The sequence below is a fragment of the Caretta caretta genome, chromosome 3, assembly GCF_965140235.1.
Source record: "Caretta caretta isolate rCarCar2 chromosome 3, rCarCar1.hap1, whole genome shotgun sequence".
Classification (NCBI taxonomy): Eukaryota; Metazoa; Chordata; order Testudines; family Cheloniidae; genus Caretta; species Caretta caretta.
In genome coordinates, this window is record NC_134208.1 from 3,307,992 (window position 1) to 3,320,939 (window position 12,948).

The following is a 12,948-nucleotide window of genomic DNA, read 5'->3' on the forward strand; positions in this document are numbered from 1 at the left end:
CCCCGTTATAGTTGGGGCCTTCACAACATCCTCTGGCAGAGTGTTCCACAGGTTGACTCTGCATTGTGTGAAGAAATACAGCCTTATGTTTGTTTTAAATCTGCTGCCTATTAATTTCATTTGGTGACCCCTAGGTTCTTGTGTTATGAGAAGGAGTAAACAACACGTTCTTAGTTACTTTCTCCACACTAGTCATGATTTTATAGACTTCTACCATATCCCCACCCCTTAGTAGTCTCTTTTTCAAGCTGCAAAGTCCCAATTTTATTAATATCTCCTCATACAGAAGCTGTTCCATACCCTTAATCATTTTTGTTGCCCTTTTCTGAACATTTCCAATATATCTTTTTTGAGATCGGGCGACCACATCTGCATGTAATATTCAAGATGTGGGTGTACCATGGATTTATCACTTGATGTGCTCAATTAGTAAGACATGATCAATGAAGAATGCAGGTCCTATCCAAATTTATCTGATCACAAAAAGGGCAACAGATCCACTCTGAATTCTAACCTTGACAAATTCGTTTAGCTTATGTAAAACATATGCTCTGCACCCTGAATACACTGCACTGTGATTCCTGTTCCCTCCCCAAAAGCTGAGATTCTGGAAACGAGCACCCAGCCCAGATGATAAACTCTATATCCCATTAAATGAATGACAGCATCAAGGACTTCTCTACCCATTTAATCAAATTGGAGGAATTAATCCAAAGAGCAACAGATTAGTCCCTTAAGTAGTTTTAAGACAATTCTTGAGTCTTAGCCACTGACCTAGTGGATCAACCAATTGGTCAACCAGCCCCATCCTCTTTGCTCTGTCAGCACGGATGTTCTTCCCAGTCAGCATCATGTCAAAGGCAGCAGGAAGTCCCACCTGGAAGACAGACAGAGGGCGTCAGACCTGGAGATAGCGATGTGAAGGAAAGGAACTGCGCATCCTCTTAACTTACCATCTTTGGCAGCCTCTGAGTACCCCCTGCACCTGGCAGTAGACCCAGTAACACCTCGGGTGTGCCCAATACTGTCTTCTTGTCCTTGGTAGCTATTCTGTATTGGCAGGAGACAGCAACCTTGGACAGGAGACAAAAATATATCCAATAGAATAGCTTGCACTTCCAGAACATCTCACTGCGGAAAATGCCAGGGCCCATCAATACACCCCATGGCCACCCTCTACGTGAGCAGAACTGCCTGGGACTCCCTCTTTGTCTCCGCCAGCTCTGGAGATGGACATTGGGTCCTATGTGGTCACAGATCCCTGCTGCACCCCAATCAGGGTCCTTTAAAAAGCATCTGGTTCTAACTGGCTAATCTCATTAAGTGCAATCAGAGCATAATCTTATTTACAGATTAACCCTGTGGCTCTGAAGATGGCATTTACCCCCATGCTGACACCAAGCCCAGACTCTTCACGAGAACGGTGAGGTCTAGATAGCACAGAGACAGGCCGAGGGACGCAACACACGAGCCTTGAGATTTCATTCCTAGCAATAACAATCTTGCATTTGAACAATGCCTTTCATCCAGAGACACCAGAAGAGCTTTGCAGTTTACAACTTTCAGGCTAACCACTTATTGCCTACCACGCTCTGAGACAAGATCCTCTCACCTTCCTATCTTCACTAGGGGCATGCAGTAGCTATTTGATAGCGCATAACACTAAACAGTTCAGACTAGGAAGTAACACTGTACCCATCTGAAATTACAAGGGAACTGTAGATAGGATGGGTACAATTACTCAAGGTGGGATCTGGCCAAGACACCCATTTTACACCCCCACTCTAACAAGGGCCTATAAAGGAACACAAGTGGTCAGGACCTGAACTGTGTCTCTCAACTGCAGTAACACGCCCCCTAGCACAGCGCTAAGGTAGCGGATCAATACGGAGACAGAGGGACATCTGTCAAGACACCAGTGTCTCTTGCGGCAGCTCTGGTATTCTCCCTGCAGGCCTCCCATACAAATACTGGCCTGGTCCATCCCTGCACTTAGATCAGAATGTCTCACAAGCTAAGAAGAAGGATGACTATGCCAGAGACCTCAAATGCAACAAAACAGGTCATTTACCATAAATAGAATTCAGCAGGTTTGCCGGCTGCCATGAGGCCTGAAATCCCATTTCTGTACTCTTAGGAATGGAGCTGAATTCTCCCAAGTAGCCCAGAGACCTCTGCAGCATCTGCCCTGCAGCCCTGAAACTCCCTACAGTACCTCTAGTCCTCCTCCCAGGCAGGAGCCGCTGATGGCAGCAACTATGGGCTTTGGAGATTTTTCAAGTTTCTCAAACATCTTCTGTCCTTCCTGAGAAAGCTGCGTCACTTCCTGAATGGTCTTGCAGGATTCGATCATACTGCAGCAGGGTAGAAAGACGGATCAGATGTGCATAGCAGTGCGGAGACAGCATCAGTGAAGTGGGGAGTGCTTCAGGCACGGCTTCCTACCCCCCACAGCTTTATTAAGAGAGATGCAGGATCAGTATAACCCCCTAGCCCTAGGGTGCCAAGCAATGCAGGAAGTCTGCTAAGACTGGTGGGCTGAACCACTGCATTAGAGTGTGTCTGCAGATCAAATGCAGGGGGGAAAGAGCTCACACAAAAGGCTTTGCAAACACTTGCCTCTTCGGGAGGGTGGAGGAGAGTAGGATAATTTGTAAAGCAGCACTCTGATCTCACACACTCAGCCAATTTGAAACGGCTAGCCGGTTAGTGTCCTTTGGAACAGGCACTGCAGCCAGCAAGGGCCAGGAGAGCAGGATCTTCATGCTGAGGCTAAAGGAAGCCTTTGAATTCAACTTGTCTTTTTTCAAAAAATAAAAATAAAATACTCGCTCTGGCTGGTCTCCTCCTCCTCCAAGGCACATTTTATAGAGAATCTCTTCCCTTACCGGGGTGGGCAAGGAAATCAGTGAGCTGTTGAAGGGCACAGAGATTACAGCTGCCCCCTGGCCAAGTAGCTGCTTGTGACGTTATTGACATGAACTGGGACTGTATAGATCATTGTTGCAACCAAGGTCCTGTAGTGGCACCAAATCTTGTACAAAGGGGGTCAAATAAGGTGTCTCAGACAAGGTGATGGTTGGCTGGTTAGGATTATGCTGTCTCTGGGCATGTACCATTTTTGTATTTAAAGTTATAAGTATTGGCTCTAGACTGTCTGTATTTCAAACTTATGCTCTGCTTCTGGGTGACACCCCAGACAAGTTGGTGTCGGCTCTGCCTAGCCTGCTTGATGGCCCATTAAGGACCATCAGCTGTACAGCTGAGCCACTGAGAAAAGGCAGATACGCCTTGTGACTCAGCAAGGTATGCAGGGACCTGCCTATGGACAGAACTCTGAGGGCATGGCTACACTTGCAGATGTAGAGCGCTTTGAGTTAAACCAGCCTTCATAGAGCACAGTAGGGAAAGCGTTGCAGCCTGTCCACACTGACAGCTACAAGCGCACGGGTGTGGCCACATTAGCAGCTCTTGCAACAGCCACGGAGAGCAGTGCATTGTGGTCGCTATCCCAGCATGCAAGTGGCTACAACGTGCTTTTCAAATGGGGGGTGTGGTGGAGTGGAGTGTGACAGGGAGTGTGTTGTGTGTATGTGTGGGGAGAGAGAGTAGCTTTTTGGGGGGCCTGAGAGCATGTCAGCATACTGTCTTGTAAGTTCAGACAGTCCCCCCCTCCCTCAAGGGCATTCCACAGTAATGGTTCCTTTGTCTCGGAGCAGATAAGCAGCCCGCTGTCAGAACTGGAGCTTTCAAAAGGCATATCCACATTCCTACAGCGAGTTCAAAACAAGGAGAAGAGCGGCTACTTGACTTAAGGGGATTATGGGATGTTTCCAGAGGCTGATCAGAGTGCAGTAATGCAACACCTCATTCACACTGATGCCCGGGCATTTCAGTCAAGGCGCAACATGCATTAAGTTATCCAGCACACGGCATGCAAAAAACCTTCTCACCGAGGTGGAGCACCAGGAGTGCTCTAGCCATGGAGTCAGAGTGTGCTACGTGCCTTGCCAGTGTGGACGGGGAGTGAGCTAGGGTGCCCGGGGCTGCTTTAATGCGCTCTAACTCGCAAGTGTAGCCAAGCCCTAAGGTTTTTTTCATGCCATGTGTTGGATAACTTGTCTTTGGAACAAAGAAAGAGAGGCCACATAGCAAGAGACTATAAAAGGTTGCTGCAGCACCTTCACCTTGCCTTCAATCCTGCTTCTTACCTCTGGAGGGACTTTGCTACAAACTGAAGCTCTGAACAAAAGACTGAATGACCCATCCCAGCTGTGGATGTACTCCAGAGACTTGATCTGAACCTGCAGTTTATTCCATCACTGCTGCAAGCCTGAACCAAGAACTTTGCCATTAATGTATGTAAATGATTCCATTTAACCAATTCTAGCTCTCATCTTTTCCTTTTATGAATAAACTTTTAGATTCTAAAGGATTGGCAACAGCGTGATTTGTGGGTAAGATCTGACTTGTATATTGACCTGGGTCTGGGGATTGGTCCTTTGGGATTGAGAGAACCTTTTCTCTTTTACTGGGGTATTGGTTTTCATAACCATTCGTCCCCATAATGAGTGGCGCTGGTGGGGATACTGGGAAACTGGAGTGTCTGAGGGAATTGCTTGTGTGACTTATGGTTAGCCAGTGGGGTGAGACCAAAGTCCTCTCTGTCTGGCTGGTTCCGTTTGCCTTAATAGAAAAAAAACAAAAAAACCCAGCTGTAACTGCCCTGCTCTAAGTAATTTGTCCTGAATTGATACTCTGAGAAGTGTCCCACCACAGGCAGCATTGTTACACTGCTATTTCCAGAGAACCCACAATATGAAACCTTGGGTATGGAAAGAAGTCTCCCACGTCACCCTGAAGTCTAGATGTGCTAACAACTGAGCAGACGGAGTTTAGCAGAGAGCAAACCAGAGTTCACTGTTAACCCTCAGACCAGCAAGACAGTGTGCAGTTTGTGTTTAAACATCCCAACAGCAGGGAAGTCCAAAACGCTGCGTATCCAAAAGGCAGCAACTTGCCAATGCAAGGAACCTGAGGCCTACAGCACATACCTTCCTTTGATGCGTGGCTCATATCCCAGCATACAATGCTCAAGCTAGCTAGGCTGTTTGGCTCATGGTAATCAGTTGGGAAACTGTTTTTCCACCACCATGAACGCACCTCTGCATTCATGGAAGTGCTGGCAATGTGTTAGAGTTTAGTGGGCCGCACCGACCAGCCATGATCCATAAATTCCAAGGCCAGAAGGGACCATCGTGATCACCTAGTCTGACCTCCTGCATAGCACAGGCCGGAGAACTTCCCCTAAATAATTCCTAGAACAGATCTTTTAGAAAGACATCCAAAAAATTGTCAGTGATGGGGAATCCACCATTCCAAGCTATCTCAGCTCCAGGTCCTGCTAAGCAAACCTCTGTCAAGATACACAGGGATAGATCTGGTGATCAGACTGCTGTCTCACTATTGAGGAAGCACAGATAGCAAGCTCATGTCACACAGGATCCCAGATCATAAGAGAATAGTCCTGTCCGCTAACAAAGACAATGTGGACAAAGCACCAGTCAGCAGGTGGCTTTTACTCCCCAATACTTACTTGATATCAGCCCCAGCAATGAAGCAGCCTGGCTTTGCAGAGATTAGGACAGCACTTTTGACCGCCTCATTGGCCCAGATTTCGTTCATTACCTCTGTGAACTCTGATTGCAGTTGTTTGGACAAAGTGTTGACCTGCAGACAACAAATGAACACTGTAAATACAGAATAAAGACAGAGGCAGAGTTCAGCCCCTCATGGAGCGCATGCCTTTGTTTCCCCACTTTCAAAAAAAAGACTTCAAGGGAAAAGAAAGAACCACTATAAAAAGCCAAAGCTTAGTGGCAGGCAGGAATGGAAAAGTCCACTTCCCCTCCTTCAAATTCCCCAGAGCAAGTAACTCCCTCTTGTTCGACACCTTCGTATACTTGCTTCATGCAGGGCAGAGGATACATAGCTTGGGAATTTCCCGGGACAGCAGGGAAAGCCTATTGCCTGGTACAATTATAATGCTGTATTCAGCCAAATTACTCAGGGCAGAGTTCTGCTATAAAGTCTGTTACCTTGAGTCTGTGCCACAGGAACACAGGAATTGCACAGCAGACTGCAGTGATTCATCTAGTTCAGGGGCCTGTCCTTGTCCCTTGCCAGTACCAGGTGCCTCGAAGATGAAACCTCACAACGTGCTATTATGAAATAACCTGCCCATAGGGGAAGTTCCCTCCTAAAACTCGTCAGACAGTGATTGGTTTATGATCTAGAGCATCAGGATTTATGACCCCTTTAAACGGTTAAGTTCTATATACTAAAATTTCCCTTGGTTAGCTTTAAATGCATTTCCCTTCAATTTCAGCAGATACCCCCTTACTCTTGTAGAAAAGAGTAAAAGGAGCACCTGACATACCTTCTCATTTGTTACAGCTTGTTATAGATTGTGTCCCCTCCAATCTAAACCATGTATCCTCTAATAATTTTCAATGCCTTCTCTGAACTATTACTTCTGTTCTCACTTTATCCTTTTTGAAAAAGGAATGTCTAGTAACCATAGGGGATTAAAGCAATACCTTTGAATCTGGCGAGTTGAAACGTACAACTGCAACATCTCCTTTGACATCATAGTTAACATGAGTTCTAGCTGTAAACAAGAGGCAAAATATCTCTCAGAATTATGTTCTTACTGGATTTTCACAGAAAAGGTCACAAACCACAGTCAGTCTCTTTACACTTACCTTGAAGAGAAGAGGAGCTGGCAACATTCCGGCAGGCGTAACCTAAGGAAGAGAAGTTCACAGGAGTTACAGGCTTTCCCAAAAAACTAGAGCAGCCACATTTAAGTTACATTGTCCTCAAGGCAGCCACTGAGTGAGATTTTTAGTTCCTCCCCCACCCACATATCAAATAGTCAATAGCTTCTACAAAGATTCTTCAGTAAGAGCACAGAAGTCATGCAGGCCACTGTTTGTGTGACCTTCGTGCCACAGACCTCGTACTGGTGACTTTCCAGCATCATGAATACCAACACAAGAGGCCTATAGAGCTCGGTATTAACCATGGATGCTGCAAGTGGAATGGAGTGTTGAACTATGCATGCTGACGGCAAAGGCAAACACCTGTTTGTTCCTGTGTAGCAAGCTGAAGAGCCATCTCAGACTACAGAGATTCCAGGACACGGTGCATTCTGGAGAGTTCCAAGCCCAGAAATCAGACATTAGAAATTTCTCCTCAGCTATGGCAGACCTGCCCTAACAGAATGAATTCTCCAGCACAGTCCTAAATATCATATGGACGAAGGCTTCCCCTACTTCCCTGGGGGGATTAGTCTAATCTACAAGGAATGCGTGACAAGCTACATAGGACGCTCCCACAAATACATGTTTCTTCTCTCCCCCTGCTCTCAATGCTAACAAAATAGCTCAGTCACTACCCCTGACAATTGCATGTGCCAGTCTTTAGATAAACTTGCCCTCTCGAGTACAGTCAGAGGGCCCCACAAGTCAGAATAAGTGAAAAGGGACATTTAAGCTTTGACCTTCAGAACCTCAGCAAGAGAACCCCCTTTCCTGCCCCCTGAAGCTAGCATCTTACATTTTTGCCTCCAGTTATCCCTATTGTTACTCTAAAATCCCTCGCACTTCTGTTCAAGTGACCTTCACCTTGGACAAAAGCTTCTTCCAATGCAACACTGGGCTGCCCCTAGCTATGGCAGGGAACAACTGTATTTCCCATGTCTGTGGGAGCCACTATTGAGAGTCAAATCACCAAAAATGCTGCTCTTCAAACCGGTACGTTGGCAGCAACCAGCCATTAGATTACAGAATACCACACTGGTTTATTTCCAGGGTGCCAACCCAGGAGGCAGACTATCCCTATCCCAAAGGCAAAACAACCTGGGAAATCCAGGAAAGGGAATAAGTATGGTATGATGAATCTCCAACCAGCCAGTGGGGTCAGACAATGATTAATCAGCCATCCAGCACTTTGCTTCGCAAACAAGTACTTATCCCCTCCCCCACAGCCATGTCATCTTGGCTTGGAGTTGCTCCATGCACTTTCCCCCACATTTCTAAATGGTCTCCTCCTCTGAAGGGAGGGAGTGACCTTTATCCTAAATTTCATCATGCCCAGGCTCAAGGTAAACTGTTGTGGGAGAATGGAAAAAGTGCATCACATTTCTATTCCTTTCTGAAATGGTGGGAGTGATGTATTCTCGGCAACATCTTATTAAGAAATTAGTCTCCTGGTTTTGATTTCAAGACTATTTTTAAGAGGATTTTTGACCAAGTCTGAGGCCCAGATTACAAACCCTGTGTGAAATCTTTGATAGCCTTAAGATTCTAGCCTCGGGAGTGCCTAGGCTTCGGTAATTGAAAGGCCAGCCAGCCAAATGTAGCGCTCACATTGCCCGCGTCTTTGTAACAGATGCAGCAACTTGAGACTAGAGGCCCCAGCACAAAATGATCCATCTTGTCATTTGGAGTAAAACGTAGCATTTCATAGTGTGGCTTTTGCAGGCCACAGTCCGGTGATAAAGGGCAGTAGTGTGCTGCCTTGTAGAACTTGCTCAATTTAGCCCCTGGGTTGCACCACACTATCCGGGGCAGCAGGAGGGAGAAATGAGATGAACAATGGAGACTAAATTACAAGAACAGGACTGGTAGCTTCCCCAACCCCTTCCCCCCACCCCCAAGAGTCTGCACTAGAGTCATAGCCAGATCGAAAAGTCTGGGGAGCGTGACATGGGTCACTAACAGATGTATTTTTATATGTAGAGTAAGGGTTTGCAATTGGATATGTTGACAGACATAGACTTCACCTAATAGGTCTACCTTTTTAAAGATAGAGAATCTCTTATTTCATGAAGTTATGCAAGTAACTGATTGGCTGAATTAGCCCCCTCCCATTTCCATGGTCTAACATGCCTTTGCTTCTTCTCTTAAGTTCCCCTTAAACACTTTCCGGGAAGCTCTCTACAACCATTTTTAAGGAGTTTCAGCAAAACATACTAAACGTACACAAAGCTAAAAAGATACCAAGAATCTGGAACAAAACATGCTAAACTTTACTATATCCACTCCCCCTTCCTCCGCCACATTGTCTATTTAGACTGCACGCTCTCTGTGGCAGGGACCTTGTCACTATCATTATCGCAAGACAGCTAAAAATTTTGGTGACCTAGTAATAGCTATGCAAAAGCAGTGAAATACTTTTGGTATCTGTTATCCTGGAAAATGTGTCTTTATAAAGTTGCAGAGGCCAGAACGCTCGTGGAAAGCGATAACCAGGCTTAAAACTCAACCACAGTAAAATGTGGCTTAGAGGCAGTTTACAGTAACAGCATTGTTACTTTAAACTGCAAATCATTTACCACTAGCAGCATGAATAGATAAAATCCTCTTGCACTTTCTAAAGGAACACCAGCAGCCTCTAGCTTTTTTTAAATTCCTTATATAATTGGTCAAAATTATACTGGAACTGAAAGATTTAAGTCTAGATGTTGTATTCTTCACCCTGCTTGGACAATGAAATGAGATTAGTCAGTTTCATTTCTGTTGACCATTTCTAGTCAATTCCATCTTTTACTAGATTTCCAACACTGCAGGAAAAGAAAGGTTTGTTAAGAACTGCTTCAATGCCAAAAAGAATTTAGTAAAAAAACTTCCAACACTGTTTGGTTTTGCAATAGCTTTTTTTTTTAAACCACAAAAAACAAACTGTGGAGGGGAATTGATTTCTACCTCCGTAAAACTCTGCACTCTCCATTATAGGATATCAAAAGTTTTACAGAGATTAATGAATTTCAGCTTCACAAAGGGGATGCACATGAGTCACTGAAGGCAGAATTTGACCAAGACTCACTCCTGGTGAGAATGAATAAGGAGGAAAATATCCAGCTGGACTTAGGCACTTTGATACCAGAAGAAACACCAATTTACTTGCAAAATGATCGATGCACAACTATGTAGAGCTATTATTTTGCAGAACATAACTGGATTTTTATAGATGGGGATACTGAGGCAGAGAAATTACCCACCTTGTAAACCACTAGACAGAGAGGACTATAAGGGCAAAGTAGTGTTAGCACAGTGCTGAGCTCACCAGAACTTTTATTTAGGGGAGTGTCTCCCACTGTTTGGTGGAGTATCCCTTTCCCTTGCGATGAATTGGAATATGGATGATACCCCCCCACACCATTTGCTGCCTCATTTTCTCCTAACCATTTTATTTACTTTGATCTCTTTTCCTGTACTCCCCTCCCTACTCCCCGACTCACCAGGAGATTGCATGCTGCTTGAGGTGGGGACAACAGCGTCCACAGGTGGCTCCATAGGGCCAGGCCTCTTGTGATCTGGAACTAGGCTGAGCATCAAGGGAGCAGAAAGAGAGATGCTTTTGGGATGGCAGGCTGTTGCCCACATTTCCACCCTACACCTGTGAGCTGAACTAGGTGCCACACAAGATGCAAGATAGAAGACTTTCAATGAGCTGCCTGTTTTACTAGCAGCTGTGGGAATCTGTCTGCAATAGCGGCGGCTCCAAGATCATGTAACTTTCCTCATGTGCTGCTCTTGTGTTCAGTCTTTGCCCTGTCAGTGGAAGTCCTGCCCTCCCCCTCCCACCGCAGTTTGGCGAACACCGATTTAGGGTATGTGAAGAACACAAGGCTATTCCAGGCAGATTGCTTTCAACTATGATGAATAGGGGAGTCCAAACACCACCTATTTTTAAGGGAGGAGATTATCAGCCACAGCGAGAATCCTGAAAACAAGAAACTAAAAAGACAGAGAGAGGCCTCTGGCAATTAAAAGTGCCATGTCCTTTTTTAGCTCTCCCCCTCCATGGCTTGTATGATCATGTATCATTTTGACAAAGTTACAATCCTAAACTCATATGGGAACCCAGCTCCCTTCAGACTATCTGTGTATTTACAGAAGGAAACCCTGCCTCCAATGACCCTCCACCCTAACATGGAGAAAGCCCCTCCAGGAATAGGTGTAGATCAGTGTCTTGGGCACCTCTGCTGAGAGTAACAGGAAGAGAACAAACGAATAACAACTGGGGTGATGGATTCTAATGTAAAGACTGGTTCACTGGATTAAGAACCCACTGAATTTCACAAACCAGCAAACTATGATCAGAATAATTAGTTCCTGTGACTGTTGATTTAGGCAAGTTATGCATCAGAGACTAAGCTAGCGTAAATCAGTAGCCACCCCAATTAACTGAGATCCAATTGTAGTTTGCTTGTTTGTGCGAAATTCAGTGGGCTCTTAATCCAGGGGACAGGTTTTATATTGGAATCCCAGTTCCCTGAGACAGCCACACTCCTGAATAGAGCCCATTAACTTTAATTTATCTTAAACCAAATTAATCTATTCATTAAAACCTATCACCACCCAAATCCCCCGTGTGAAGAAGACCATTGGGAAAAAGAACAGTGGAGGTGTATTATAACTTCAGAGTCCCCCAAGCTGCAGATTTAAAACTCAGTAAGGTCCAGATATTGAGGAGTGCGACACTTCTAGAGTGGCTGGAAGGTGCCGGAGAGGATCCCAAGACCTGTCAGTTGGGAACGCTCAGGCCTACCCTCCTACTCCCCCTTTTCTGGGCAGGACTGGTCAGTGCCAGGCCCCAGGCAGCCCCAGGGGGTCAACAGATGCTGCCTGGCCCCTACAGCAGCAGGATTCGAACAAGCAATGCGGACCAAGCCCCACACTCCACATTAAACAGCGCCCTGCCCTTCCCTCCCGCAGGGCAGCGCTGACTCCTCGCCCAGACACTGCAGCTAGCGGCCTCCCCGTGGGCACAGGGAACCTGGGGGTAGGCAGCGGGGGCCCCACCACGTGCCGGGGGAGGCAGAGCCCCCACCACATAGAGCAGGCCCTGCCCCACCATAACCCCACCCAGACAGAGGTGTGGGCCCAACCCTGCCCCCCAGAGACCAAGCCTTGCCCCCCCCGGCAAAGGCACAGCCCCAGCTCCCCCCCGACAGAGGTGCAGCCCCAGCTCCCCCCCCGCCCCCGAGAGCGGGACTTGCCTCCCCCCCCCCCGGCAGAGGTGCAGCCCCAGCTCCCCCCCTCCGCCCCCGAGAGCGGGACTTGCCTCCCCCACCCCGGCAGAGGTGCAGCCCCAGCTCCCCCCTCCGCCCCCGAGAGCGGGACCAGCCCCCCCCCGGCAGAGGTGCAGCCCCAGCTCCCCCCCCCCGCCCCCGAGAGCGGGACTTGCCTCCCCCACCCCGGCAGAGGTGCAGCCCCAGCTCCCCCCTCCGCCCCCGAGAGCGGGACTATCCCCCCCAGCAGAGGTGCAGCCCCAGCTCCCCCCCCCCGCCCCCGAGAGCGGGACTTGCCTCCCCCACCCCGGCAGAGGTGCAGCCCCAGCTCCCCCCCCCGCCCCCGAGAGCGGGACTTGCCTCCCCCCCCCGGCAGAGGTGCAGCCCCAGCTCCCCCCCCCGCCCCCGAGAGCGGGACTATCCCCCCCAGCAGAGGTGCAGCCCCAGCCCCCACCCCCGAGAGCGGGACCAGCCCCCCCCGGGAAACGCGGCTGCCCCCGGGCGTCCCCTCACCTGGGAGGCCGGCGCGGCGGGGCGGACAGTACTTGGCAGCAGCCGTGAAGCGCGTCAGGCTCCCGATCGCCCGCACCGCGGCCGCCATCTTGCTCAGGGAGGTCGAATGAGAGAAGCGGCGCCAGGACCCGCCCGGGGGTGGAGCGGGGGCTTTTCATACGCCGGTCCTTCGGGGCTGCCCTTGGCGTTGCCTGATTCACTCAGCCCCAAGCCGAGCCCGAACCCTGGCCCGCCCCCCTCACTAGGCACCCAAACCTTCCCTCTGCCCGTTACATCGGAGGCGAGGGGGTCAGACAGACGGGGGGAGGAGCGGGCTCCCATCAGGCAGTGCCGCGGGTAGCTATGGGGGGGGG

At 48.3% G+C, this 12,948-nt stretch overlaps 1 protein-coding gene across 2 annotated transcripts in view; it reads right to left on the reverse strand.

The window, feature by feature from the left end:
- Positions 1-12,768, reverse strand: part of HADHA (hydroxyacyl-CoA dehydrogenase trifunctional multienzyme complex subunit alpha) — a 37,773-nt gene extending 25,005 nt beyond the window's left edge. The window contains exons 1-8 of one of the 2 annotated variants that reach the window (XM_048846061.1): positions 12,596-12,768; positions 10,307-10,392; positions 6,765-6,806; positions 6,600-6,670; positions 5,597-5,730; positions 2,216-2,354; positions 954-1,073; positions 775-877 (exon numbers count right to left, since the gene is read on the reverse strand). In XM_048846061.1, the coding sequence (XP_048702018.1) occupies positions 775-877; positions 954-1,073; positions 2,216-2,354; positions 5,597-5,730; positions 6,600-6,670; positions 6,765-6,806; positions 10,307-10,392; positions 12,596-12,753 (853 nt within the window). In that variant the 5' untranslated portion in view covers positions 12,754-12,768. The remainder of the gene's footprint in view (positions 1-774; positions 878-953; positions 1,074-2,215; positions 2,355-5,596; positions 5,731-6,599; positions 6,671-6,764; positions 6,807-10,306; positions 10,393-12,595) is intronic. The other variant, XM_048846062.2, reaches the window with a different exon arrangement.
- Positions 12,769-12,948: the final 180 nt, after the last annotated feature.